Source organism: Manihot esculenta, chromosome 2, assembly GCF_001659605.2.
Source record: "Manihot esculenta cultivar AM560-2 chromosome 2, M.esculenta_v8, whole genome shotgun sequence".
NCBI classification, from domain to species: Eukaryota; Viridiplantae; Streptophyta; class Magnoliopsida; order Malpighiales; family Euphorbiaceae; genus Manihot; species Manihot esculenta.
In genome coordinates this window covers 14,454,463-14,482,124 of record NC_035162.2, presented here as the reverse complement: position 1 = coordinate 14,482,124, position 27,662 = coordinate 14,454,463, and the positions used below count along the sequence as shown (strand labels likewise).

At 32.1% G+C, this 27,662-nt stretch overlaps 3 protein-coding genes across 12 annotated transcripts; 1 reads left to right on the top strand and 2 right to left on the bottom strand.

Moving 5' to 3' along the window:
• Positions 1 to 7,244: 7,244 nt before the first annotated feature.
• Positions 7,245 to 13,768, bottom strand: LOC110607134 (ribonucleoside-diphosphate reductase large subunit). 8 transcript variants are annotated; one of them, XR_002486666.2, is made up of 18 exons: positions 13,245 to 13,766; positions 12,936 to 12,997; positions 12,753 to 12,840; positions 12,131 to 12,394; positions 11,769 to 12,009; positions 11,576 to 11,652; positions 11,179 to 11,349; positions 10,797 to 10,889; positions 10,577 to 10,726; positions 10,400 to 10,486; positions 9,979 to 10,143; positions 9,782 to 9,901; positions 9,251 to 9,453; positions 9,032 to 9,181; positions 8,804 to 8,951; positions 8,049 to 8,135; positions 7,558 to 7,741; positions 7,245 to 7,476 (listed from the first exon to the last, which is right to left on the bottom strand). XR_002486666.2 is itself a non-coding variant. In XM_021746224.2 (17 exons), the coding sequence occupies exons 1-17, from the start codon at positions 13,470 to 13,472 to the stop codon at positions 7,643 to 7,645; spliced, it is 2,424 nt and encodes an 807-aa protein (XP_021601916.1). In that variant the 5' UTR covers positions 13,473 to 13,768; the 3' UTR covers positions 7,245 to 7,642. The 8 variants fall into 8 exon arrangements, 6 of the variants coding, with proteins under 6 accessions (XP_021601916.1, XP_043807368.1, XP_021601922.1 ...); XM_021746224.2 differs by having other exon boundaries at positions 7,245 to 7,741; positions 9,782 to 9,892; positions 13,245 to 13,768; XM_043951433.1 differs by having other exon boundaries at positions 7,245 to 7,741; positions 9,251 to 9,441; positions 9,782 to 9,892; positions 13,245 to 13,768.
• A 3,955-nt stretch (positions 13,769 to 17,723) lies between these two features.
• Positions 17,724 to 21,403, bottom strand: LOC110608447 (protein SLOW WALKER 1). 2 transcript variants are annotated; one of them, XM_021747663.2, is made up of 2 exons: positions 19,701 to 21,403; positions 17,724 to 18,231 (listed from the first exon to the last, which is right to left on the bottom strand). In XM_021747663.2, exon 1 carries the CDS (start codon positions 21,331 to 21,333, stop codon positions 19,729 to 19,731), a length of 1,605 nt encoding a protein of 534 aa, XP_021603355.1. In that variant the 5' UTR covers positions 21,334 to 21,403; the 3' UTR covers positions 17,724 to 18,231; positions 19,701 to 19,728. The 2 variants fall into 2 exon arrangements, with proteins under 2 accessions (XP_021603355.1, XP_021603357.1); XM_021747665.2 differs by lacking the exon at positions 17,724 to 18,231 and adding an exon at positions 18,437 to 18,695.
• Positions 21,404 to 22,223: 820 nt separating this feature from the next.
• LOC110608448 (protein LIKE COV 2) lies at positions 22,224 to 27,243 on the top strand. 2 transcript variants are annotated; one of them, XM_021747667.2, is made up of 8 exons: positions 22,224 to 22,425; positions 22,508 to 22,560; positions 22,675 to 22,784; positions 22,940 to 23,107; positions 24,162 to 24,259; positions 25,104 to 25,230; positions 26,805 to 26,907; positions 27,003 to 27,243. In XM_021747667.2, exons 1-7 carry the CDS (start codon positions 22,306 to 22,308, stop codon positions 26,903 to 26,905), a joined length of 777 nt encoding a protein of 258 aa, XP_021603359.1. In that variant the 5' UTR covers positions 22,224 to 22,305; the 3' UTR covers positions 26,906 to 26,907; positions 27,003 to 27,243. The 2 variants fall into 2 exon arrangements, with proteins under 2 accessions (XP_021603359.1, XP_021603358.1); XM_021747666.2 differs by having other exon boundaries at positions 26,805 to 27,243.
• Positions 27,244 to 27,662: the final 419 nt, after the last annotated feature.

Sequence of the window (27,662 nt, the reverse complement as noted above, 5' to 3'; positions counted from 1 at the left end):
GTTTTCCTTTTTATCTTAAACGACAAAAAAAAAAATCAAGTTGTCACTTCTTATTAGATATTATTGTCCTTGTTATTTTCTTTTTTGTTTTTTTAAGGAAAAGTTATTGTCCTTGTTATTTTCAATTTCCATGTATTTGACTTTCACATGTTTTAAAAAAAAAATTAAGAATGTGATGCTCACCCATTAAGTATGAAAATTTTCCATTATAATTAAATGATTGATAATAATTCATAAATTTTAATTAGCAGAAAATCAATTAAATTAAATTTTATTTTAATTTACTTCGATTTAATTTTTAATTAAAATTAATTTAATTTTTATAAATATTATAATTATAATTTTTAAATTTATTCGATTCATTTTTAAATCAAATGCATTGAAGGATAAAATCTTATTATAGTATGTTGGGGATTATTTTTCAAAAAGAAAGATTCCTTTTGTTATGTTAATAAAATAGTAATTAATTATTGTAAAGTTGATTTGCAGGTGCATGAACTTACTGGCCACGTGTAACAATAATAATAATTTCGTCCTTTTACTTTAACGGTTAAAAGAGCTGCACGTGTACATTAATTAATATTCCTCAGATGGAAATTTATTCAGTAGATATTTGCTTTTTTGTAATAATAATAATAATAATAATAATAATTTGTTTGTGTTATAATTTGTAGGGTTTACCGACTTCAATTAATTAACCTCATGCTGAAAAAAATAAAAAATAAAAAATAAAAAAAAATTAGTGGAGTAGCTTTTGGGCATTGTGAGAAGAAGTTCATTGAATCATATCACCGACCTTTCATTATCAACTTGCCCAATGATCTATCTCCACTGTGGCTCTACTGCTCCAGTACTGGCATTGGAGCCCCCACTCATAAAAAAAAAAATCACAAAATTTCATAATTTGAAAAAAATTAGATAAATTTTTTAATAATACATTTTATAATGATATTCTAAATTAATTTGTAAATCCATGATGTTGATTTCAATATTTGAATAAATGTGTAGGTGGTAAAATTTGACTTTACCTATCAATTTAATTTAAATTTATTTCTAAATACAATATTTTACAATATTAAAAAATAGAAATTATTTTTAAAAAAAAGTGTAATAAATTTTTATACTTTTTTAAATTTTTTAATAAACATGTGTAAAAAAATAAAGAGCGAAGCTGAAGCTAGGTAGCTAGTGGCCTAGAACCAGTAAATCTAAGTATGGTAAAACAATTTAATAAAGTTAAAATGTCAAAAGGTAATATAAACATGCATGGACACTTTCAAAACCTAGTCTTTCTCGAATGTCTATTTCAATTTTGTCGGCTTATTAATCCTCTAAGATTTGATTTATATTATATTCAAACTAAAAAAATCAATCGAATCAAATTAATTTAAAATTTTAATTTAATTTTTTATTAATTTCGCTTCACTTTAATTTTAAAATTTTAAATTATTTTAATTTAATTTTAATTAAAAAAATTAAATCAAATCGATTAAAGAATAAATTTTAAAATATTAAAAATAAAACGTAAAAAGTAAAAAAAATTTATTAAAATTTCAAATCGATTAAATCAAATTAAATTAAATCAAATCGATTCAATTCGATTTAATTTTTAATTAAAATCGATTCAATTTGATTTTTATAAATACAAAAATTTTAATTTTTAATTTATTTAGGTTAGTTTGATTTTGAATCGAATAGACGGAATGTTATTAATGAAATTTCAAGTTAGAATCCGATTAAAATTAATTATATAAAAAAAAAATTTTATATTTTCATTTCATATTAGAAATTTTAATAATATTTTACTAGCATTAGGAAAAAAATTATTATAATTAAAATTTAACATCTATTTATATTATTATTATTGTTATTATGAATTTTAAAGATGATTTTAATAATCATTTAATAAAAAATCATTAGTTGTAATCTCTCTGAATTTGCCTCAAGAGGTTAATAAAAAAAAAGTCTAATTATTAAAAATAAAATATAGTTTATTGCAAATGAATATTGACCTAAGAAGAATGCATAGAATATAAAATTGTTAAATGGTTATTGTCAATTCCTAACACCTAACTATTTTTTTAAACAATTCATGCCATGCGAATTAGTATACATATATATATTAATTAATTTATTAATATAGCATAATGATAAATTTAAATCATTATAAATAAAAAAATTAATTACTAATCTCTGTAAAACTAATTAATTAATTAATTGATTTAAAAAAATTCATTAAAATATATTTGAAATATTAAAAAATATACTAATAAGTTTTTTATTAATTTTAAATAAAAAAATAATTAATTGCTTAGAAAATATATCTGAATATGATAATAAAAAATTTATCGTACATTTAATAGAGTAAATACTCACGTTAAAAATCTATTTAACATATGTAAAGACGGTTCGAATTTTACTTGTAATAATAGAGGAATGATGAATTTTATTGACAAATGTCACGAATAACTGATCGTTTATTATTAATAACGACAATAATAACTACAGTTGTAGCCGTTATTTTCTTATAATATTATACATAAATTCAAAAGTAAATAGTGGTGAACTATAATTAAAGTTATGTAATGTATCAATAAGATAATAAATTTCATAATTAAAGAAAGCAAATAGTACAAATTAATAATTATTGACCCAAATGAATATGACATATAAATCTCCAAATTTAGGCGTGGGATGACTCTTTCAACATTACAATTATGTTTTGTCCTTTTTGCTTTAGAAGAAAAATTAACCATAAAGCATTAGCCAAAAAAAAAAAAAAACTCTGCTTGTTGCCATTTATTTTGTCATACTGACCATAATTTAGACAGAAAATTAACAAAAAATTTTTAAATTAACTTATTAGTTTAAATTTAAATATAAAATCTATCAATAATTTTTGTTAATATGTCATTTTTTATTAATTAAATATATATATTGGAGTATATATAAGAATTTTTTAGAAATTACTTTTTTTTTTTTTTCTGTAAATTGTGATTTTAGGTGAGATGGATTTGGATCCCATAAGTCATTGAAAAGCAAAATCATTGATTTAATTAAAGATTAAAAGGGAAACAAACAGTATAAAAGATTCTTTAGCATTTCATGCAAGAAAAACACAGAATTTTCTTAAGAAAATGGAATGAATGTGGCTTCCCTTCTTTTCCCTTTTGTTGATTAATGTGTAAATTGTGAGAGAAGCTTTCTGAAAGTGATTTGTGGACAAATCAAATTAAAAACATTGAACCCAGAAACATGGGTTTAATTAAAGTAGGGTTGTCCAAAGATTTTACCATTTTTTTTAAAAGATCATCATTATTAAAATGGAATGTTATGAAACCTAATCTTACAAAAGAATCAATTTTAGTTATATGAGTAAATTACAAATTAGACACATTCAAGTTTGATTCTTAAGAACTAATAAATAAAAATTTAGTAAAAATAAAATTTTAATTATAATCGTATCGAAATCGAAACTAAATATCTCATTAATAAAAAAAATAAAAATATTTAGATTTATTTATTTTATAAGTAAATTTGTGATGTGATTTCATCTAATAAACACTAACCGTTAGAGACTTGAGTAGAGGAGAGAATGTGATACCATTGTTAGGCTCAAGATGTGACAATTTGAATATTAAATAACAATAATAAATTTAATAAATATTAAATTAAAATATTTATATTAAAATTCATATACTTATTTTAAATAACTTTATATAAAATTGATATAAATATTAAAATTTAAAATAATTATAAAAATCATTCTTATATCAAATTACGAAATAGAGAAAAAATTTAGCAAGTTGGGGCATTGGCATTTGGTTATTGAAAAAAAAAAGATTGGCTTACCATCAAAATAAGGCCTTTCTTCAATTAAAACAAGGGCTTTTTTTTTTTTATAGTAAGAGATTAGGCGACTAAACACTCTGAATATAAATTTATTTAGTAAGTTGTAATAACTTTTAACTATTAGACTAAATCAATGAAGGTATAAGAGGACCACTTTGCTCTTCAGTCTTAGAATTGAATGTTGATTGATTTGGAGAAAGTGCTACAACCTAGAACTAGAAGATGCTTCTTGCCAACTTGTCTACTTTTGACCAAGAACCCCTCAAATATTAAGCTGCTTTTGGTAATTAATCATATTTTTAAGATTAAAAAAAGTTAAATAAGCATGCAGCGAGCATAAACTTTAAAGCTCCAATGATATGAAAATTCCATCAGCAAAGGATTGGCCAGTTGCCATAAATCTGAGTCACCTTTAGAATAATTATCCCTTTACCAAACTAGCCAAATTGTATACAAATCTTGTAGTAATAGCATGCCTAAAGCAATCTTTTAGCATGTTTCTAGATAATCATCTGTCTATATAAGTATAATTCCAATTAGTACCAACAACATGACACATTCTTTCCCTTGCAGCCAAAAAAAATACCCTTTTTAAAATATCTATAGAAACACAAGTGGGCAACTGGAATTGCTATTCTTTTTCTTTTTCAATTACCTACAAGAAGAGGATAAAGATCGTCAGAGGCTTACCATTCATTTATACCAACGGAACTGCCTTAAATTGCCTGTAAAATGAAGTTAAACTTCCCTATTTAGAAAAGATACAAACTAAAAATGTGTTATACTTAGGACCATGTGAACATTTAGTCTAGAAAGCTGACTTTGAAAGTTTGTTGGTGTTAATTGTCTGCACAAATAACCAATGGACAAAAATAAAAGACAAGTAATCACTTGGAAAAGTATTAGTGGGAATGAGAACTTGAAGCATGTAAAGGGGATTTTAAGATCCCATATGGATTGAAATTGAGAACATAATATCTAAAAGTATTAAAAGATAAACCTTTCAAGTAAAGAATATGACAATGCAAAGTTATGGATCAAACAATCTGTTATTTCTGGTCAAAGATAAAGATGGTCATCTTATCTATTGCTCATCAATCTTCCTGTTTGAATGATCAACTTTCACTTGCTGGTATCTGCAGAATCCAAACTGTTGCTTTGGAACACACCAAAAAAAAAAAGGGTTCTTGTAGCAACTAGCTTTATCTAAATGGAAGTGAAATTTCATCGGTCGTGATAATCATGATTTATGGACTGAAAAAATGAATCTACACGATTTTAACTCCAATCATTTTCACATCCAAAAAGCTTCATTTTCATAAGTGAGAAAGCACATTCCTGCAACACGTCTAGCTAAGAACTAATCTCTGTGAAACTAAAACTTCACATGAGCTTCTAAACGATAAGATCTAGATCGTCTAGTTTGTAAATTCCTCCAATTCTACAGACTCCAGGAATCAAATTTCGATCTCTTAAAAAGGGTATTTAACAAAATTTTTATTGAAAAAATGAACCGGGCCTAACACCTCTCAAAAGTCTAGAGGGAGATTATAACGGTGACCTGCTTGCTTGCGGATTTGCGCGCGCAAATCCGTTTCACATCAGGAGATGATAAGGAATTGAAATTGAATATAATAGCTACCACGAAATTACTAAATAACTTGGATTAACTATTTTGGGTCAAGTGGAAAGTGGGTTTAAAAGTTATTTGGGCCAGTTCGGGCCCGGCTGTTTCAATTGGTATCAAAGCCACCTCGGGTCAGACAAATTGTGCGGAGCTAGTGGGCCTGCGAGGAAAGGGCTACCCGTGAGAGACGAGGTGGAGCCGCCCGAGACACTAGCGAACCACAATACCCAGTTGCAACGAGGACGTTGCAAATTTAGTGGGACTCTTCGTTGCAAATTTAGTGGGACCGAGTGTAACGGTGACCTGCTTGCTTGCGGATTTGCAGCGCAAATCCGTCTCACATCGGGAGCCCAGTTGGAATGAGGACGTTACAAATTTAGTGGGAACGAGTGTAACGGTGACTTGCTTGCGGATTTGCGGCTCAAATCCGTCTCACATCGGGAGCCCGGTTGCAACAAGGACGTTGCAAATTTAGTGGGACTGAGTGTAACGGTGATCTGCTTTGCTTGCAGATTTGCGGCGCAAATCCGTCCTTATTCGGGAGATGATAAGGAATTGAAATTGAATATAATAGGTAGCACGAAACTACTAAATAATTTGAATTAACCATTTTGAACCATGTGGAAAATGGATCTAAAAATTATTTGAGTCAGTTCGGGGCCGGCTGTTTCAGAGATTGTCCAAATCCTTATATTTATTGCTAAATATTTGTCCCAAACCAATGTGTAACAACAATTTTCTATAACACAGCAAAGCCACTACATCCATAAACTGTAGAACCATTCCTTACCACTTATCTTATATCTATCTTTCCAAATGATTATCATATCACCATCCACATCATCTTTTACAATGAAAGAATGACCCCACATAAGATTTTATCTGAAAGTTATTATTCTACTATTGGTTTACCAACAGCGGCGGATGTTGTATCTGTATTGGCCACTCTAGCTATCACCATCAAAGAAATTCCCCACATTCCTATCTCATTCCAACAGATATGGTAGTAATCCCCACTCATTAGAATAACCAAAATGTGCTTGTGCACAGCAACAAACCAGATATGGGAACTCAGCTTGGGAAAAGCCAAAAAAGAATCATAGAAATTTTTTTAAACTACTAAAAATGGGACCTACAAGTTGCCGAGGACCACACAAACAATGATCACTCTTCAATTTGAAACTTTTGTCATTAACTTTTAAATGATAGCACACACCACCCCCTCACATGAGAAATTAAAAAATACTTGTAAAAATATATTATACATACTTTGTCCTGACATATTGGACTTGATGATATTGTCTATGCCAAACAATGTCAAATGACATGCGATTTTGAGTACGAATATTTGAACTTAGTGTGCGCCAAATGATTTTTCAAATTTGGTGGCCATTAAATATTAATAAATAATTGCTACATGGTATGGGAAGTCATTGAAAGAAAAAAAGATGATACTTTATTTTTTTCCCGATAATAGCTTGTGCAAAATAGGAATGAACAAGTGAAATGACTGTTCAAAGGAGACAAAGAAATAAACAGGAAGACGAGCTTATAAATTACAATGTATACAAATATAGCTCTTCCCCCATACTACATGTAAAGTTAAATATAGAACCTAAAGCCCCTATTAGAAGAAATACAATGATGCATATCAATTACTGAGACTCGAAATGCCCTTCTTTGCATGCTAGGATGATCCAGAGCGAATTAATCAGCATTATCATAAACCATCAAGCATCAAACATATCATTATATGGCCATCATAGACGGGCAAAGTGAAGTGATTCAAATGTAGCCTGTCATACAATCTATACACATTAAAGCAGGACATTTTACACAGGAGACATCAAAAGATGGTTCATGTCCTCTGATACAAAAGACAACAAATAAGAATGTGATCTTTACACAAACTTTTCATGTAGTTATCTAATGTTGAGCCCCTAATGAACGGCCATGCACTTGGGCAAAAACACAGTACTAGCCAGTTCATTAACAACCTGAAGTACAAAAGCAATTAATAACTCAAAGGTAGTATCCCTGAAAGCGTTAGTTTCGTGATGGATCAGGCATACACTTACAGAATGCTGTTGCACGGTCCATAGCTCTTCAATTCCAACTTGCAGTTGGTTGTTACCGATATATGACTACACATTTAGTTGCACTTCAACTACCACAGGACATGCACTCTTCTTTATTCTTCAGTGAGCATACCACTTGTGCCAAATCGGTATTGCAATCACTGTTTGTCCTATTAGCATTCTCCTGTTTCACCACAGAATAAGTCAAATTTGACCATGAATATGACTCGAAGGCCACTGCCAAAGATCATAACACATATTTTGTGGCTGTTTTTAGTTGGAACTTTGCATCCAATGTTCAAAAGGAAAACACATATACATGAAGCAAATTAAAATCATTGCTTGAACGTTTCTCAATAACATATTTTTCTGGGATAGCTCAATTCTCAAAATGGATTTCTAATACCTTCAAAAACTATAAAACAAACATTTATGGAAGATTTATGGAATGTGTGAACAAGCCTTAACACAACAAAAAGAAATTCCATTACATGGTTGAGAGCAGATGTATCAACTGTAAACTTGATAGCATCAACCGCAGCACGAGTTCTGAGATAGTACATCCCTGTTTTCAGGCCCTGCAGAGAAAATAACATTATAAGCTCAATGTGTGAAATTTTAACATGTAACAAATACTATATTCAGAGCTTAAGTAGGAACACATACTTAATCTGTTAGTCCACAGAAAAATATAAGCTCAATGTAACAAATACTACATTCAGAGCATGAGTAGGAACACATACTTAATCTGTTACTCCACAGAAAAACTATGGGTTAAGATCATTCAAATTCATGTCAACAATCGGGTGTAGATATGCCATCTCAAAAAACCACATGACAGATTTGATTCTTTTCAGCACTAGAAAGAGTTTTCTACTATTTTCTATTTATTTAACCACTATGTCCAGTTAATGCATCATGAAGGCAAGGTAAAAAAGCATCAATACCATCATTAGCGAAATAAAGTGCAAAATTAGGCAGAAACTGTATGGTACAATGAATATATAGTGATTTTGCTTATGGAAACATCAGAAAGCAGAAACTGTATCGTACAATGAATAAATAGTGGTTTTGCTTCTGGAAACATCATAAACAAATGAAATGATACCTTCGAAATAGTGGTTTTGCTTCTGGAAACATCATAAACAAATGAAATGATACCTTCGACCAAGCATAGAAATGCAATGAAGTTAGTTTCCCAAGATCAGGTTGCTTCTGGAAACATCATAAACAAATGAAATGATACCTTCGACCAAGCATAGAAATGCAATGAAGTTAGTTTCCCAAGATCAGGTTGCTCCATGTGAATATTCAGACTTTGACTCTGGTCTATGTAGCAACTCCGGCTAACAGCCATATCAACCAATGTCTTTTGCTTGATTTCCCACACTGTCCTGACATGACATAGTCCTACTACCTTAGTTTGATAATATAAAACCATAATAAGATATAAGAATACAGGGAAAAGACAGACTTGTAGATAGCTTTCAGCAGCTCAGGTATCTCGGGAATTTTCGCAACAGAACCATTCTCATAAATTATCTTGTTTTTAAGAGAATGCGACCAAAGACCAATCTCTGTTAAGTCATGGAGGAGGTGTTTGTTCACCACAACAAATTCACCACTGCAAATGAGAAGAATTAGATGGCAGCAGTTACACTTCAAAGTAACTAGGTTAATATATAAAAGCAACCTTAAAACTCTGCGACTATAGATATTGGATGTGTAAGGCTCAAAACACTCATTGTTGCCAAGAATCTGGCTTGTTGAAGCAGTCGGCATTGGTGCCACAAGAAGGGAATTTCTTAGTCCATTCTTCGAGATCAGTTCTCTAAGAGCGTCCCAATCCCATCTGTCTGAAGGCATCACACCCCACATGTCCATCTGAAGAATTCCCTAAAGATAAGAAGAAATATTGCTAAAGATCTAGACAGTATGTTGTCTTGTTTCTCATATATATATCTTCTCTGAAGGCATATAAATACATTTAACAGAATTTAACAGGTAAAACTTTTATAAGGACATGTCATATACAGTTTCTTTACATTATTTGCATTAAGAAAACCTTATGAGAGGGGAAAGAAATGTCAGGCTACATCCTTTCTCCATAAAATTTCTCAATGAGGAGCATAGCTAAGCATTGACAATATGACACTAAGACATTCCATCTTTTGCAAATTCCTTGGGCATAATTCATGCAAATTGAAAAGCTCAGAGACCATACCTTGCTCACTGGGCTCCCATGATATGTCTCATATGGGCCATCTTTTGCAGCCAACTCAGAAGAAGATTTCAATGCATGGTAGTATATAGTCTCAAATATGTCTCTGTTTAGCTGTTGAGCCTGTAAGAAATGGACCAAGCACTCAACCAAGCTAAACCATCGAAAGCAAACCTTATCCAACAGGAGCAAATTAATACCTCTGGTGAATCAAAAGGCATGCCAAGCAGGATAAAAGTATCAGCAAGTCCCTGAACTCCAATACCAATTGGCCTGTGTCTTAAATTTGATCTTCTTGCAGTTTCAACGGGATAGTAGTTAGTATCAATTATCTTGTTAAGATTTGCAGTAATTGTTGCAGTAACCTATCATATCAATGAAATTCACATAAATCCAAGCCTCAGGGTAGAAGTTTCAAATTTTCAGAGTCAGATATAGACACAATTCTACCTCCAATGGATGTCTAGCCAGATATATAGGTAACACAATACATGTTTTCAACCACAACTGTAGAATAAAGTAATGTACAATAATGCACTACGTGTACTTGCTTGCTACTCTAAGGAAAAAACAAAAACCGAAACTTTGTTTAGATATTTTAACATTATAACCGTGGCAAACCTCTGCTAGTTTTGCAAAATCAAAATATCTGCTCTTTGAATCTGTACTTCCAACCAGCTTAGGTGAGTTAGCCTCAATTGGTACCCCCTGCAATAACCAACAATTAATGATGAACAGGGACATCAAAGGCAAAATGGACATTAGCTATGATCAATGATTCAGATTCCAAAATCCCACCCTTTCCCTGACATGTCGCGGTAGAGCAATGGAAGCTAGATTGCACACTGCAGTTTCTGTGGGACTTGTGAACTCAATGATCTCAGTGCACAGGTTTGAGGACTTTATAGTGCCCAGATTCTTCTGGTTGCTTTTCCTATTGCAAGAATCCTGGAGAAAATATTTAAGAACCACCCCAAAAGATGTGAACCAATGAAAGAAATCTTAAATTTCCAATTACCTTATAAAGCATGTAAGGAGTTCCAGTTTCAATCTGGGAATTTAAAATCTCAAACCAGAGTTTCCTAGCAGAAAGAACCTTCTTTGCCTTACCCTGTATGCACAAAACATGTTACCTATTGTTAACTCTCTAAAGACTAATAACATTACTATTGGTTAATGCATCAAAATTAGAAGGAATTTGTTATAAGTTATAGAAAGTAAATATGTTAATATAGGAAGTAAATATTGATAGATGGGTCAGTTGCTTAATCTTAGGGATTGTATAATCATAGGCTTGATTTTCCTTCCTGTTTAGATACTGTCTCTCATGTATCAATAGATTGTAATCTCTATTGTGAGATAATAACAAATATTATATTTCTACAGAATTTATACAAGACCTCATTTTCATAAATGGTGTACAAATTTTCAAATTCTTCCCCCCAACAATCAGCCAAACCAGGAACCTCATTGGGGCAAAACAAAGACCAGCTGCCATCACCTCGGACTCTTTCCATAAAGAGATCAGGAATCCAGAGAGCATAGAATAAATCTCTAGCTCGATGTTCTTCCTGCAAAGAAGGCATTGAAAATAGAATACATAAGAAAAAATATTAGGGGAAAAAAAAGTAAAGAAAGGTACAAACTAAAATTCCCTAAAGGTAAAGGATTATCTTGGTGCTAGAGCATCATATGGAAGAATTCACAGCCTTGATTAGTGTCCATGTTCAACATAAAATGACAATATCATTGACCTGAACAACAATTTAACCCGTTAATCCAAAATCCATATTATACCTTTCCATGGTTTTTCTTAAGGTCTAGAAACTCAAAGATATCTGCATGCCATGGCTCCAAATATATGGCAAAAGCACCTAAAACAAAACAAGAACTTTTCATGATTCCACATATATTATTACATGTGTGAGCGCATGAGTGTGTACGTGTGATCTAGACATAACAATTATGAGGGTAAGATTTGTGAATTTACCTTTCCTCCTACCTCCTCCTTGATCAACATAGCGAGCAGTGTCATTAAACACTCGAAGCATAGGAACAAGGCCATTGGAACTCCCATTTGTCCCCCGAATGTAACTGCCTGTTGCACGGATATTATGCACAGAAAGACCAATTCCTCCAGCTACCTTGCTTATAACAGCACACTCCTTCAAAGTATCAAATATGCCCTCAATGCTATCATCTTTCATGCACGCAAGAAAGCAGCTACTCAACTGCCATACCAACCAAAGGACAAGGGAGGGAGAGGGTTGGGAGAAAGGAATAAGACAATTTAAGAAATTCAAAAAAAGGGCATCTGAAAATATGTTGGATAATTATATGCAATAAACATACTTGTGGCTGGGGGGTTCCAGCATTGAAAAGAGTAGGGGTTGCATGTATGAACCAGCGCTGAGACATCAAGTGGTATGTTTTGACAGCAGAGTCAATGTCCTCTTTGTGAATACCGACAGCAACCCTCATCAACATGTGCTGTGGTCTTTCCACAATTTTCCCATCAACCTTTAAAAGGTAGGACCTCTCAAGAGTTTTGAAGCCAAAGTAATCATAGTCAAAATCTCTGTCATAGATGATCTCACTGTCTAGAAGGGCAGCATTCTGATGGCAAGAGGACACAAATTATTAAATATATTCATCAAGCATTATTCAAAACCCAAGTTTTTAATCTGATCATCGATCCTCGAACACACTTTTAGTCAAGGAAATACTTACTTGGAGACTCTTAGTCGAATAGAAGTCACATTGGAAAGATATACAGAGTATTGACAAAAGGAGTCTAGTCATAGCATGGCTGATAGTTCTAAGAAAGATTTGATTAGTTCATACCTCCAGTGAGAGCCAAGTGGTGATTCAAAAGTTAGGTTCCTGATCCTGATTTTATATTATATTCTGGACAATTTTATTTACAATAGCTGTAGGTTGAAAACAATGAAATAAAATCACTTACGAACATTACCTTCATGATTATTTCATAAACATCATCCGCAATAAGTGAAGCCTTTTGTCCAGACCTCTTATCAACATAGTTATACATTATTTTGATCCTGCATTACCCATCCATGCCAAAACACATTCTTACCAAGAAAAACCCCAAAATGAAAACAAAGGTAATGATGCTCAAGCAAACCGAAGATCTTACGTTTCTGAAAAGGACTTCTTTGTATTCTTATGCAGGTTACTAAGTGCAATTCTCGCAGCCAACTGCACCACGTTATTAGTCAATTAAAAAAAAATCAAATCAAACAAATCAAAATTCAAGCAAAACAAGCAACCACATAAACAACTATTCTCGATTGATCACTTAAACTGAACTCAACCATGAACCACATATATAATCATTTACAAATAACAGTTACTCCAAAAGTGTAAGAATGTTGTGCAAACATATCACCTACAAAATAGCAAATTCACATAAAGCCAGATACCATAATTAGATAAACCGCCTCACCAGAGCATAATCAGGGTGGTTGGCAGTCATAGAAGCGGCTGTCTCAGCGGCTAACTGATCAAGCTCGATTGTAGAGACACCCTTGTAGATCCCAGCACAAACCTTCTGAGCAACGAGCACAGGGTCACAGTGTTCACTGTTCAGCCCATAACTCAGTTTATTCAACCGAGCCGTTATCTTGTCGAAATGGACGGGTTCTTGGCGCCCATCTCGCTTTATCACGTACATGGCCTGATTGAGTAAGAAAGTTTATGGAATTTGGAAACAGTTTGAAAGGGTAATGAGGATTTTTATCGAACAGGTAGTAGGAGGTTTATGATTTGTGCTTATATAGAGAAACAAGAGGAAGAAGAGGAGAAGAGTGCTAGAGAAGCCAAAGGCAAGTGAAAGGGTTTGAATTTGAATGAATTTTATATATATTTAAAGTAAAATTTCTTGTCTTTTGTTAGTTTCTGCGATATTTTAATTTTCGCGCCTATTTGTTGGTACGTGGAGGTTGGGGATTTGGAGCGCCTTCCCCACTCGCCGCTTGGTGGTGACTAATGGAAATATGAAGTTAAAATGTTTAATTTCACTTTATTAGAATGTCAAATTTTGATTGCGTTTATTTGTTTAATTTTTAAAACAGTTTTTTAAAAACTATTTGTATAAAAATAAGTATAAATTTTATATAATTTTTTAAAATATACTTTTTAATAATAAATAAAAATATTAATAATTTTATAAATGATTATATATGAAAATAATAATAAATTATATTTAATATAATATTATAATAAAAAATTATTATTTAATTTTTATGATATAAAAAATTTAATTAGTTAATCTCTTAATTTTAAGATATTAAAATATTTTTAAAATTTTAAAAAATTTACTGATTAAACCAGAGAAACTCTTTTGACGCAAGTTTTTCTCTGTAGTCCATTTGTGATCCCTTTGTGACTCAATACTCTCGCATTTTTCTTTTCCTTAGACCTAACTTCTTCTTCCACCTTCTTATAGAAGACGATTTGCATCAATTGACTATTAACGAAAAAGAATATATTATTGTCCCTAATAAGAACTATAGACTTATGATTTTTGTACGATAGAGATGTTTCTCACATACAATCCAATCAATTTTCAGAATATGCAGATCTCTTTGGCAGATTTATGGAGGGTATCTATTATGGAATTAGAGGCAAAAATATATCTGTTTCGATTTTTTAATAATGTTGATTTTGAAAATATAGTGAAACAGGGTCTTTGGTAGTACAATTGATTCCTTCTTGTTTAGAAGGAGATACAAAATATGAAAATCATCTCCATATCCCTCTAACTCATTCTAATTTTTGGGTTCTGATTAAAGACCTTTCTTCTTGTTATTATAACGAGACGTTAGCTAAATTGGTCGAGAATTTTGTTAGCCACTATAAAGAGTATGATATGAAAAATGCTTCAGCTATGTTGCCGGTCCCTATGAGAGTTAAAGTTTGTTTGGACATTCGGCAACCTTTGAAATGGCGGAAGAAGTTTGTTGGAGAGGATGGTACTGTGTTTACTGTGTTTACTGTGAAGTTTCAATACGAAAAACTGACTATTTTTTGCTATTTATGTGGAAAACTGGGTCATGTGGAGACTTTCTGTGACTTGCGGCTTAGGTTGAAGAAGAAGATATCAAGTTTGGTTCGGGTGATTTTCTCAGAGCACCTGTTCGTCGAAACCAGAGACCGACAAGTCTGTGGCTGCGTGATTCTGACAATTCTACTCCGCCGGGATTTGTGGCAGGATTAGCATCAACTAGCAATTTTGAAAACACTAATTTAGCAGCACATAATAGGCAATTCTCCTTATTTGGCAAAAGTCAACCCATTGTAAATAAGGAGACAGAGGACCATATTATGGACATGGATAAAAATTATGTGGGCCAAGGCAGTTTTGATAAACTTGATGAGAATATTGCAGCCCAAATAAAATATGATGCTAAAAAAAGGTTAAGAAACACTAAATATAACGTTGTTACAGGTTTTCCTTCCTCTCAACAAGATGCCTCTAACAACACCCCTGCGAATGTTAATTTGACAAGCAACAGTGAAGCGGTTCATCCCGTCAAAGGTCGGGATAGCCGAAAGCAATGATCGTCCTATGTTGGAATTGCCGAGAACTCGGCAATTCTCGGACAGTTAATGCATTGAAGGATTTGGTTACTAGTTACAAGCCGTAAATTTTATTTTTGATGGAAACAAAAGCTCTTAATTCATTTATAGAATTTTTTTCGTAATTTTTTACATTTTGATGGTTGCTTCTCAGTCAATAGACAAGGTCTGGGAAGAAACCTTTCGTTAATGTGGAAGAGTCATGTGTCTGTTTCTGTAATTGACTCTTCTTTAAATTTTATTGATTCGATTGTTTCGGAAGGTAATGTTCAATGGAGGTTTACTGGTTATTATGTATTTTCGGAATCGCAACGACGATGTCAGTCTTGAAACTTTATTCGAGGTTTATCTCGTAGAAGCTCTATTCCGTAGCTTTGTTCAGGAAACTTTAATGATTTATACTCGAGAGATGAGAAAGAAGGAGAGGCATATTTACCAAATTATCTTATGCAGATGTTTGATTTTGAACGATCGTAAATCTTTGTTAGACTCTATAACTGATATTTTTATTAGATGGGTTCGTCGTAACGTTACTATAACTGATCATATTTGGACTAGAGAATCTATCAGACATAATCATCTCTCTGTTAAGGGATGATATCACTATCTATTTGAGATGATATCTTTCTTTGTTTAGGATGATATCTTTCTCTATTTGGAATGATATCCGTATTTGTTTGATAAAATTTTATTAATACAATTTATAGTTTTGTTTAAAAAAAAATTATTGATTAATTCTTATATTAATTTTAACTATTAATTATTATAAAAATAAAAATTATTATTTAATTTATATAATATAAAAAATTTATTAATTAATTTATTAATTTTAAAAAATATATTAAAATATTTTTAAAATTAAAAATATATACTAATTAATTTCTCCATTAATTTTAACTTTTAATTATTGTAAAAAAATTTCAAATGTTTTTAATTTTAAATAAATTAATTAGTATATATTTTTATAAAATTAAATGACTAACTAATAAATTTTTTTAAGGATTAAATAATAAAATATTTAATAGTTAAAATTAATAAAAAATTAATTAATATATTTTAATACTTTAATGATAGTTTAATATATATTTTTTAAAATAAAAAGGCTAATGAATTTTTTTATTTTATAAAAATTAAATAATAATTTTTTTTTTATAAAAAAATTTAAAACATTTTTAATATAAAAGTTATGAGTAGGTATTTTTATAAAATTAAATAATTAATTAATGAGTTTTTTATATTACATAAATTAAATAGTAAAAAATTTAATAGTAAAATTTATAAAGGGATTAATTAATATATTTTTAAAATTTAAATAATTTTTTAATTTATTTTTTAAAATTAATAAATTAATAATTAAATAATAAATTTCTCTCGTGATAATAAAATAAAATATATTTTATAAATTAATTAAATAAGTATGTATTTTAAAATATAAATTTAATTAATAGAGATAAAATTTTAAAATTTTTAATAATAATTTAATAAAAATTGTAAAAAAAAAATGGTTTAGTAGAATATGTTATTAAGAAAATCAATATTTTTAATTTAAAAAATATTTTCTAACAAATAATAAAAATAAAAACATAACACTTAAATATGAACAAAATTTTATATTTTCTGTGAAATAAAAAATAAGAAAATCGCAATAATAACGAATACACCAAAAGTTAATTTAATTTTTTAAAAATAGTTTATTTTTATTTATATATATAAATTAGTTTAAAATTTATAAGATGAAAATATTTTTTGATTTTATACTATTTATTTGTTTATCACGTTCGGATGATAAAAAATTAAAAAGAAAAAAATATAAATTTATTTTGCTTGAAAAAAAAAAGATATTGTTTTTTAAATTATTAATTTATTTTTTATTTATAAATAAAGTTGAAAAATTCAAAGTACAAATGTAATTAAAATTGAAATGATGTTTCACTTTAATTTTTATTTAATTTAAAGAAAAATAGTCAAGATAAAATAAATTTTATTTTTCCTCCTTGCTTATTTCCTTCACTTTCTAAACAAAGGCTTTTACTTTTTCCTCTATCCAAACATATTAGTAATTAACTTAATAGTTAAATTTTAATTTAAAAATAAAATTAAAATTCTTGATTTTTTATACTAAATTAATTGATTCATTTATTTAGTTTAAAATTAAAAATTCTAAGAGTATACGTAATAACACTCACATATTAATAACACTCACATATTATTATTACTCACATTTAGACTGATATATTAATAACACTTACATATTATTATTACTCACATTTAGACTGATAATAAATATATCTGAATAAATATAAAAAGTTTTAGATTCGTACACTCACCTATTAATAGATTATAATAATTTTATAAATAAAATTTCATAATTTTTATTTTTATTTAATATAAAACTCCTTATAATCAATTATCACTTAATACCTCTAAAAATTTAAATATCACTAATAATCAACTTTTTTCTTTTTTCTATACACTTATCTCTTTTCTCCTACTCTCTCTTTCCATACACCATTGAATTGATCCCTTATTTGACTAACAATGCACCTTCATTGTTGCTGCCACCACAGCCGACCATCCACCAAAACCCTCTAAGCACCACCACCACCACCGCCTCCATTGACTTTATCATGGGTTCCAACCGCTGACGCTCTTGTCGTTGTTGCCACCACCCACTCCCACCATCCCTCCTGCCACTCAACTAACGCATCAAACTGCCACTAGCAATATCTTGTCACTTCAATCACCAACAATATCTCTCGCTGCCGTTGCTGCCACCACCACCACCATCCAACTATCGATGCCTCCAACACCTCTCCCCTCGAGCCTCCACACCACACTTACTATCACACCTCCTGCAATGCCACCATCAAATATTGTTGCTGCAACTATTTCACCTTTTGTGGTTATTTAAAAGGGTAATTTACAATCAAGTTTCTAAGTTTTAGTAAAACCTACAATTTAATTCCTATTTAAAGTTTATGTAATAATTAAATAATCTTAGTAAAATCCACAATTTAATCCCTATTTAAAGTTTATGTAACAATTAAATCCTTAAGTTTTAAATATGTTTAACAAATTGCTCCTTCTATTAAAACTAAAGACTAATTTACTATTAATTAAACTTTTTTATGACAGCAATACCCTTGAGAATATTGGGGAATGGTGCGTGTAAATGGGGTTTCGGCTCTATGAAGGTGAAGCTTTGTTTACACTGCCATGCCTAATCCACTCCCACCAAGGGAACTAAACAACTGGCTTCTCCTCTTTTAAATCAAAAAGGCTTTTGCTTTGTATCTTCTTTTCCATGAGAAGTGACCTGCAAAAGATAAAGAATAGCTTGTTTTTATGATGGTTTCATGTTTTTTTTTTGGTTCGATTCATTGATTAAATTATGATTGAGGTTCAAATTTATGATTGGTTTGTCTTCAAAAAAATCAGAAAGTTAAAGAGCTCTTGAAAATAAAATTACTCTCCATCAACACCTAGCTTCAAATCTGAAGCAATGACCCTCGGTACTTTCTCTTCCATTGTAGAACGCAGTTCTAATCGACCCATCTCCTCCAGAAACCAATCCCACAGAACTGTAGCGGTCATCTCTCACTCCATAACCCATTTCACATCTCCTCCCACTAGACAGTCACTCTCATCCTTATCTAAACCCCAACACACAAAGACAACCAACTTCACCCACTCCTAACAAAAATAGAGCCTGTTCAACATCCTCCACAAATGACCATCAGCCAGCTCTGCACCTTTAGTCATTGAAAACCAGCCTCTATTTTTCTCTTCTTCCCTAACATCTCAAATTTCTCAATTAAACCACATCTAGCCTTCTAAAACAATTGAAACAGAGCCTCACCTTTATAGAACCGAAACTCCATCTACTTGCACCATTCCCCAATTCCACAATATTGTTAAGGCTATTATTGTCATAAAAAAAAATTAATTAAACGTAAATTAGTCTCTTTTTAACAAAAGGAGCAATTAGTTAAATGGATTTAAAAATTATGGATTTAATTGTTACACAAACTTTAAATAGGTACTAACTTATGGGTTTTGGCCCACAGCTACCCACAAATTGCTGAACCAAGCATATCAAAAAGAAAGAAACAAAGAAACTCAAGGATGAGGATAGCAAACACAGCTACATTCCTCAAATTCAGCTTCTTTCAACTCTCATATATAATCACCTTGGCCAAATACAACTACAGAGAAATTGGTTTTTCAAATTCGCAAAAGAATCAGAAACGTTGCAGAACTTCAAAAATAAAACATAATTTGCTTTCTAGCGAGACAAAATTGCAAAAATATCGCAGAGTACCTTACAAAACAAAAGCAAGCTACCATCTTTATCTTCTTCCAGCAATCCTTAGTAAAGGAGAAATTATGCCCTGTATCTCCTGCAGTGACTGTTGTATTCTGATCTCCTCCTCAACTGAACGCTTTAGATTTCTGATATGATCTTTCAACGCATCAGAACCTCTAATATCATCAGCTCGCATCTCAATTACCTTTCTTGTGAGCCCCATTAGCAACCCGGAGTGTCTTGGCATAGTTGAGTACTTGTGTAAGAAACCCAACAATAATCCAAGCTCTTCCTTGTCTAAATTCGACACACATTTCAGCAACTTCCTCCTTGCAACCAGTTCTTCCATTACAGCCACCACATTCTCTGGATTCTTCCCTGTCAATGCTGAAACCAAAGCTTCCTTATGCCTGAACTTCTTTAACAACTTATCATGCTCCGCCAATTTCACCTTCTTTGATCTCATTATCAAATAATCACCCTCATTTGGCTTCTCTCCTTGGCTCCTGTGGAAGTACCTAAAATAGGTAGGCTTCAGAATCCGCCTCTGCGGCTCCTCCACGCTCCCTAGCCCCAAGAAATCCCCTAATTCAGTCTTTTCTTCTTTTTCCTTCATCTTCCTCTTCCCACCAAATATAATCCCATTCGAAGTTCCAATTGCCCTTGCCATACAATCCTGCGAAAACCCAATTGACATAAGGGGGGCAGGAAACCTCATTGAATGAGTAACCTTCATTTTGGCATAATCAAACACTTTCATATACCCATCCAAACCCACACTCATAATCCTATTCTGCATTGTCTCTTCTCCATTCTCTTGCCCCATTATTTTCCCCACACATATAGATGTAACAGTCTTGTTATGACTCTCCAAGGAATAAACCATCTTCCCTCCTCCAATCAAATCCCATATCTTCACAGTGTTGCCTCCTGCAGTAGCAATCATTCCACCAGAAGGCAAAAACATCACGTCTTCAATAGGCTTCCCATGATTCACTTCCATTACTGATTTTTTACTCTCTACTCTCACATCCCACAACTTCACGGTGTGATCATAAGACCCAGTGACAAACATCTCTGCATTGACTGGAGAGCAATCTCCACACCTTACATAATCCTTATGACCCAGCAAATCCAAAACCACACTCTCTCCAGCAACATCCCAATACTTAACAACCGTATCATCGCCACCAGATACCAAATGTAGCTTGTCGAGAGCTGGGTACTTAACGAACCGGGCAGGACGAGTATGAGAGCGGAGGCGACGAAGTGGGGTCCGGGTCTTGACATCAAACACCTGTACAAGACCGGAGAGATCGCAAGCGGCAATAAGAGAACCATCGGAACGGAAGGAGCAGCAAGTAACGACGTCAGAGAAGGAGGAAATGGAGGAGGTAGGAGAGAAGGATTGAGAGGAGAATAAAGTCAGGGAGGTAGAATTGGCGGCGGCGAAGAGATGCGAAGATGATACAGGAGAGAAGGAGATGGAAGGTATTGAAGAAATTAGGTTCTGGATTTCATGGGACTTGAAGGAGGACCAGTATTTGGATTCTGGGGATTTTGATGGGGTTCTGGATTTGGGCTTTAGTTTGGGTTTTACAGGGAAGATTTTGGACAGGGTGGTGTTCTGTTGGTGTTGGTCTGCCATGGGAAGGCGCTGAAGCGAAGCTTGGCAGCTTAAGCCTCTGTGTATCGCTAGGGTTTTAGCAGACCACAGGCTTAAACGGGTTTTTTATGTTATCAGTTTGGACAAACTACTATAGGGTCCCTGATTTTTAAAAGAATTAACTAATTAGTCCCCATTATTTTTAGAGACAATTAAAAACATCTTTAATTATCCTAAATTATAATAATTTCATCCTTCAATTAGACATTAATAACATATTCTGTTTGTCTCTGTCAATTTTAATCTCTCGTAATGACTTAATCTGATATTAAATACATTTAAATAAAATTTGATAAAATTTTAATCGAATATGTATGTGGCTTTTTCTACATAAATTAAATTAAAAAAATTCTTTGCTATATAAATTAAGGAGATATTTATAGGCTTTTATAATATGATATAGCAAAGATTTTTTTTTTAATTTAATCCAAGTAAAAGAGAGTATGTAGACAATCAACCATAAATTTCTTCAAATTCCAATGTCGAGTGATTTTATAAAACAAAATTAAATTTAATAACCGTAATGAAATAAATATTAAAATTTAATAATTGCATATAAAAATTATTTTCATATTTCAAATTCAAACAGAAATTAAATTTTAAGCCAATAATAATAAATTTCACCCAATCAAATTAATATAAATAATTATAATACCTTGTTGGCTAAATAATGATATTTTAAAATAATGGGAGCAATTTAATTACCTTTAAAAATTATAAAAATTAACTTAGTTAATTTAACTAAGGCTCAAGTCAATAATTTTTTTCACCTTGTTAGGATTAGGATAGTCCTACTCCAAACTTGAATATAGTTATCACCACAGCCAAACAAGGTCCCGTTTCGAAAATCTTCTACAAACACCGGCAATCCAGCAAAACCAACCAACGAAAAAATATGAGAAACGTCTACAGCTGAATTGACCGACCTGTCGACGGAAGAAGCAAGTGGATGAAATGGCAGAGGACAAGGAGTCGACGTCGACTTCACTGAGTCAAGGATTGACTCGCCGTGACTCGGATCCAGACGATATCCCCAAGTCTCCACCTAGCTCCCCTAATTCCTCTACTCGCAAGGTAAAATTCGTTTTTGCTCTTGAATCCCTATTGTGGCTGAACAAATCGCTGAGGCTGATAGATCTCTGTTTTGACTGATCAGGCTTGCTATGCTGTTCTTCAGAGTTGGGTTTCGAAGAAGTTCATGACTGGATGGTAATGAGCTTAGAAAGCTTTTCTTCTTCTTTTTTTTTTTTTGCATTTCTCTTTTTATTTTATCAAATTTATTTTCCTTTTGGTATAACATGGCTGGAAATGGTGAAATTGCAGTGTGGTTCTCTTTCCAGTTGCTGTTACCTTTTTAGTTACTTGGTGGTTTATCCAATTTGTTGATGGTTTCTTCAGCCCACTTTATGCTCAACTTGGCATTGACATATTTGGTAAGTCTTCAAGCCACTGATTTGTTTATAGGATGATTGCTTCACTAAATTGTAGCATGATGGTGGTTGCTTTATCATGTGATTCAGCCTTTATAATTGTCATTTTCACGGTATATTTATCGCTGATGATTCTTTATATATATTGTTTGAAACAGGACTTGGGTTTGTTACTTCACTGCTTTTTATATTCTTTGTTGGAATATTTGTTTCGTCATGGACGGGTTCCACTGTTTTCTGGCTTGGAGAATGGTTTATCAAGCGAATGCCATTTATGAAGCACATATATTCAGCCTCCAAGCAAATTAGTGCTGCTATTTCTCCTGGTATTTTGTTTTTCTCTGCTTGGGTTAGTTATGTTCTATCACAAAAATTGTCCTCTAAAAATTGTTGGTATCATGAGGTGGAAAAAAGAACAATAAGATTATACTTGTAATTATTATGTTTTCCAGAACTGAAAGCTATTTATGTCTTCAATTCCTATCCTTTGCTAGTTCATATCATTATCACTAAAATTTTCCAGCAGATTATTATCACAGTAAATGTTTTTACAGGAAAGATGACCAGTTGCTTTAACCTACTCATGTTACATTATTATGCAAATGCAATTTCATATCCTCTCCAGAAGACTAATTGTAAAGAATTGACGATGCAATGAACTGGGATTTAGAAGAATTTTCCATGTCACCTCTGATGTCTATAATCTTATTCTTTCAATGAAATGGGAGGTTTTCAGTCTTTGCTGAATAAAGTATGATGACCACGGTTGCATATGAATTTCCATGTGGTCCTCCTAATACTTATATCTGTTAGATTTTAAGAAATCTCAGCTTGTAAGAACATTTTAAGAAATCTCAGCTTGTAAGAACCCATGGTTGAAGATGGATTTAGTTTTATAGTTCACATTTCTCAAGGAGAGATAGTGGCTTAGAAGTGTGTTTGAATCAATAATCAAGATAGTCCTATCTTTTTCAGTTGTTGGAAGTAAACAGGATATATTCAAATTATATCCTGCAGCTTTCCTAAAAATTGCTGATGTTTTGTTTGACTGAGCTTCATTTGATTGATATTGATTTACTGAGAACTTGAAATTTGTTCGTAACTGTTGTGTGCAGAGGCTTGAAAAATGAGATGAGACTTGCTGTGACATGGATCTTTTAAGTGTCCAACACAATTAACCTTATTTAGACTTAGATATTATTGTAAAATTGATTAAGTTTTCTGGGAAAAATCAACTGTGATCAAATTTTTAGATCATGTACATTATTTTCGGATGCTCCATCTAGGTGCATTTCATCAGTGGCACACAATAAATCTGCAAGTTATAATTGAAACCAAGTACTCCGCTTAACTCTATAATAATTCCTTCTTCTCTTGCAGACCAAAATACTACTGCTTTTAAAGAGGTCGCAATAATTCGTCATCCTCGACATGGTGAATATGCATTTGGTTTCATCACATCATCTGTTGTCCTTCAGGTAATCTTACTTTATCTAATTTATCTATGCTGATCTCTACATGGTAATTGTTTACTGATGTGGCCAGAATCACCTGAAGTGCATTAAAATTATATTTGCTCATCTAACAGATGAAAAGTAGGAACAAAAAGGAACTAACTAAAGAAGTCTCTTATTGCATTATTCTCTAAATGCTTTGTTTTTTTCTTTTTAAAAAAAAATTGCCAGAAAAAAGATGGTTCCATCTTCCATTCCTAGAGCCATCTTCTTGGAAGTAGGAAGCTGCCTTTCCTACTGAATCATAAGTAATAAAGATAACAGCAGCTTAGTATATTCTTTCAGGGATAATATTTTGGAGAAATTATGTTTTTCATAAATGAAACTTGAAAGTTGACTGTCATGGCTACTTGGATTCTTCACCACTTTGAAGAATTATTCACACTTGAAGCATACAATTTTTGCCTTGATGATTATATGGATGAAAGACAAAACTGGTAGAATGAGAACGTGACAAAGTAAAAAACAAATTGAAATATCACTTCTGTGCGAATATTGTCAGGTCCACTGGCTTGCTACTGAAACTTATTCTGATGCTCAGCCAGTGACAACATAACTTATCCACAGTTTTGGCTGGGAAATCTCAGGAAAATTCTAATCTCTTTCTAAAAATCTGTTGCAAATAACTAAACTAAATAAAAGTAACTGGACTGGCCCTCGGAAATTGTAATTTCAAATCTTAAGTTTGAGAACACCTGATGCTGTTTCATTGTATTGACCAAGTCTGAATGACTGTTGGTGCACCACATAGCTGCAGTTCTCTTTGAGCTTCTTTCTTATTGATGTGTTATGATTGGTCTCGTTTCAGAGAGAAGATGGAGATGAAGAGTTATGCAGTGTTTACGTCCCAACAAACCATCTGTATATTGGTGACATATTTCTGGTCAATACTGATGAGATCATAAGACCAAACTTGTCCATTCGGGAAGGCATAGGTCTGGTTATTCTTTCTAACTTTAACTCCATTGTTGTGAGCTGTGTTTTAGCTTTCTATTCCATTTGTCTCTTGATGACGCATTTGATTAAAATGATAAGTATATATGTCTTATGACTACTACAATATAATTTGCTGGAGAATTGAACCCTGGCTGATAAGGAAAATGAGCCTCTTGGATTTAGGAGGAATTAGGTCCAGATTCTTTTAAAATTGGCTCACACTTTACATGTGCAAGTGGAATTTTCGATTATCCTTTATAATGCATTTGAGAAAAAGAAAAGGTTTTCAAATATTCTTTCTATTGCAACCTAATCACTCTCTCATCACTTCTTTGTCAATCATCCAAAAATCTAAACCCTTCCTTTTCTTTCTTTGCTGTCTCAGTAACCAAAAACTCTGTTTTCGTTGTCCTCACAATCACAGCCTCTAACTTCCTTCTTCATCAAATTGCAAACCCCAAAATACTCGAGTAATAAAGTCCTCAAAATTTAGAAAGCTTTCCAATTCAGAACAAACTGTGCATTTCATTGGTTGGATTGCTTAGGATGCCTCTGTACAGGGGAGTTTTAAATGATATGTTTCTCAATGTGACAACCTTTGGTAAATTGGGGTTGTTAGAGAGAGAGCAACTTGCAGTTTCAAATGCTTTGGTCTTAGCTTTGCTTTGCTGAAGATTCCATCTTTGCTAGAGTTCTTTAAGATAAGCGTGTCATTGATGATACAATAGTGAAAGTTGTGTGTATTATTCTGGTGAATTTTTTATTTTCTTCTTAATTTATTTGGTGTTGATGATCCAATTTGCTATTGTTACTGTTAATGGTCGGATATGGGTTGTCATCCTTTTCGCTTTCTCTATATCGCTTTGCTTGTTTCTTTTTGGTGTTACTTTTATTGAGGATTACTGGTTTAACTACATTTTTCTAATCCTTTTCATGAGATTTGCACCAACAGTGATTGAGATGCCACAAATAGCTCTCCATTAAGACTTGTCAGGTTCTGTTAACATTTGATTGATGCTTAGTGCTATAGTTTGGACAAATAAAAATTTTCACTACCTGTAAAACTTCAGTGATGGGTTCAGTGATCACTGGTGAATGTTACCCCATAACCAAGAACAATAGTTACTAAAGAAGCTCATATGGCAACATATGATAAGTATATTCTTTCAGAATGAGTTAACAAGTAAACTAATCACTTGCTGCTAATTTGCTAATGCAAGAGATTAAAAGCAAATTATAGTTTCTTAAAGGAATGTATCTCCTACACATCAGATATACATACAAGGAATGAACATAAAAAGCAGAGACTAGTATATTCTGAACCATAGACATGCAACTCTCAAAGTGATACTTTTCCTATCAAAACAAATTACGCGTGTATTTGTTCTATTTAGAGTTGTTCTGCTGATGGCTTCAGGTGTCTGGCTCAATTAGTTAAACTGGCCTGATTTGGTGCGGTCTTCATGCCAGTATGGCATGCTAGGGAATCCCAATTTTTTTGTGCTTAATTGATTGAGCTAGTTTTGCGGGATTGAATTTTGTTGACCCCCTGATGCTTTCCTTTGTGATACAGAGATCATTGTTTCAGTTGGTATGACTATGCCACAAGTGATAACTTCTATAGAAAGGATTCCTCATCAGAGCAATAGGATCCCTCTAAGCAGAATTATATGAAGGTACCCAGGACAGCTGTAATTTGTAATTAAATCAAGGGAATTAACTGATGTTTTCTTGTTTAAGTTCATCTTATGCAATGAAGTATATCTGTCAGGAATGGTTGACAATCCAATGCGACAAAGAAAGTCACGTTGTGTTTCCTTGGCCAGATCAATTTCTTTTTTTCAGATATGTAGTTGCTCAGAGAATACAGCTCACATTATGGAAAGGTGAAACCATGTAGATTGGGTATGACAATACATGTATATTTCGTCTTTACAGTTTGCTAGTGTAAAGAACGTGCTGGGTTCCCCAGTCATCCTAGAATGTGCCAAATAAATATCCACTTTCCATTCTGTACAAAGGTTCACAAAAAATTCGAAACTTTTCATTTATTTTGCATAAGGATTCACCACTCTATATTTTCTATGGCGACTTTTCGTGCTAAATTACGTACCATACCTGATTTCTTTATTGAAGGCTTTTATTCGAATCTTGAACCGATGATACGACCAGATATTAGGAAGTAAGGCGTTCAAGTGTTACCAGATGATTGTGCTCTCCGTTCTTTCACTAACGCTACACCCATGAAATGATGTTAGAAATCATGTACTGGAGACCAATTTTGTGACGATGAATAATGTAATCTTGCTGTTATAATGGGCTACCTATGACAATAATAGTAATGGTCCAAACTACAAATGGAAGTGTTTTCATACTTCCATTTTATGATCCAAAATTTTATTCTTTTTCAGTCTAAAATAGATTTCATTGC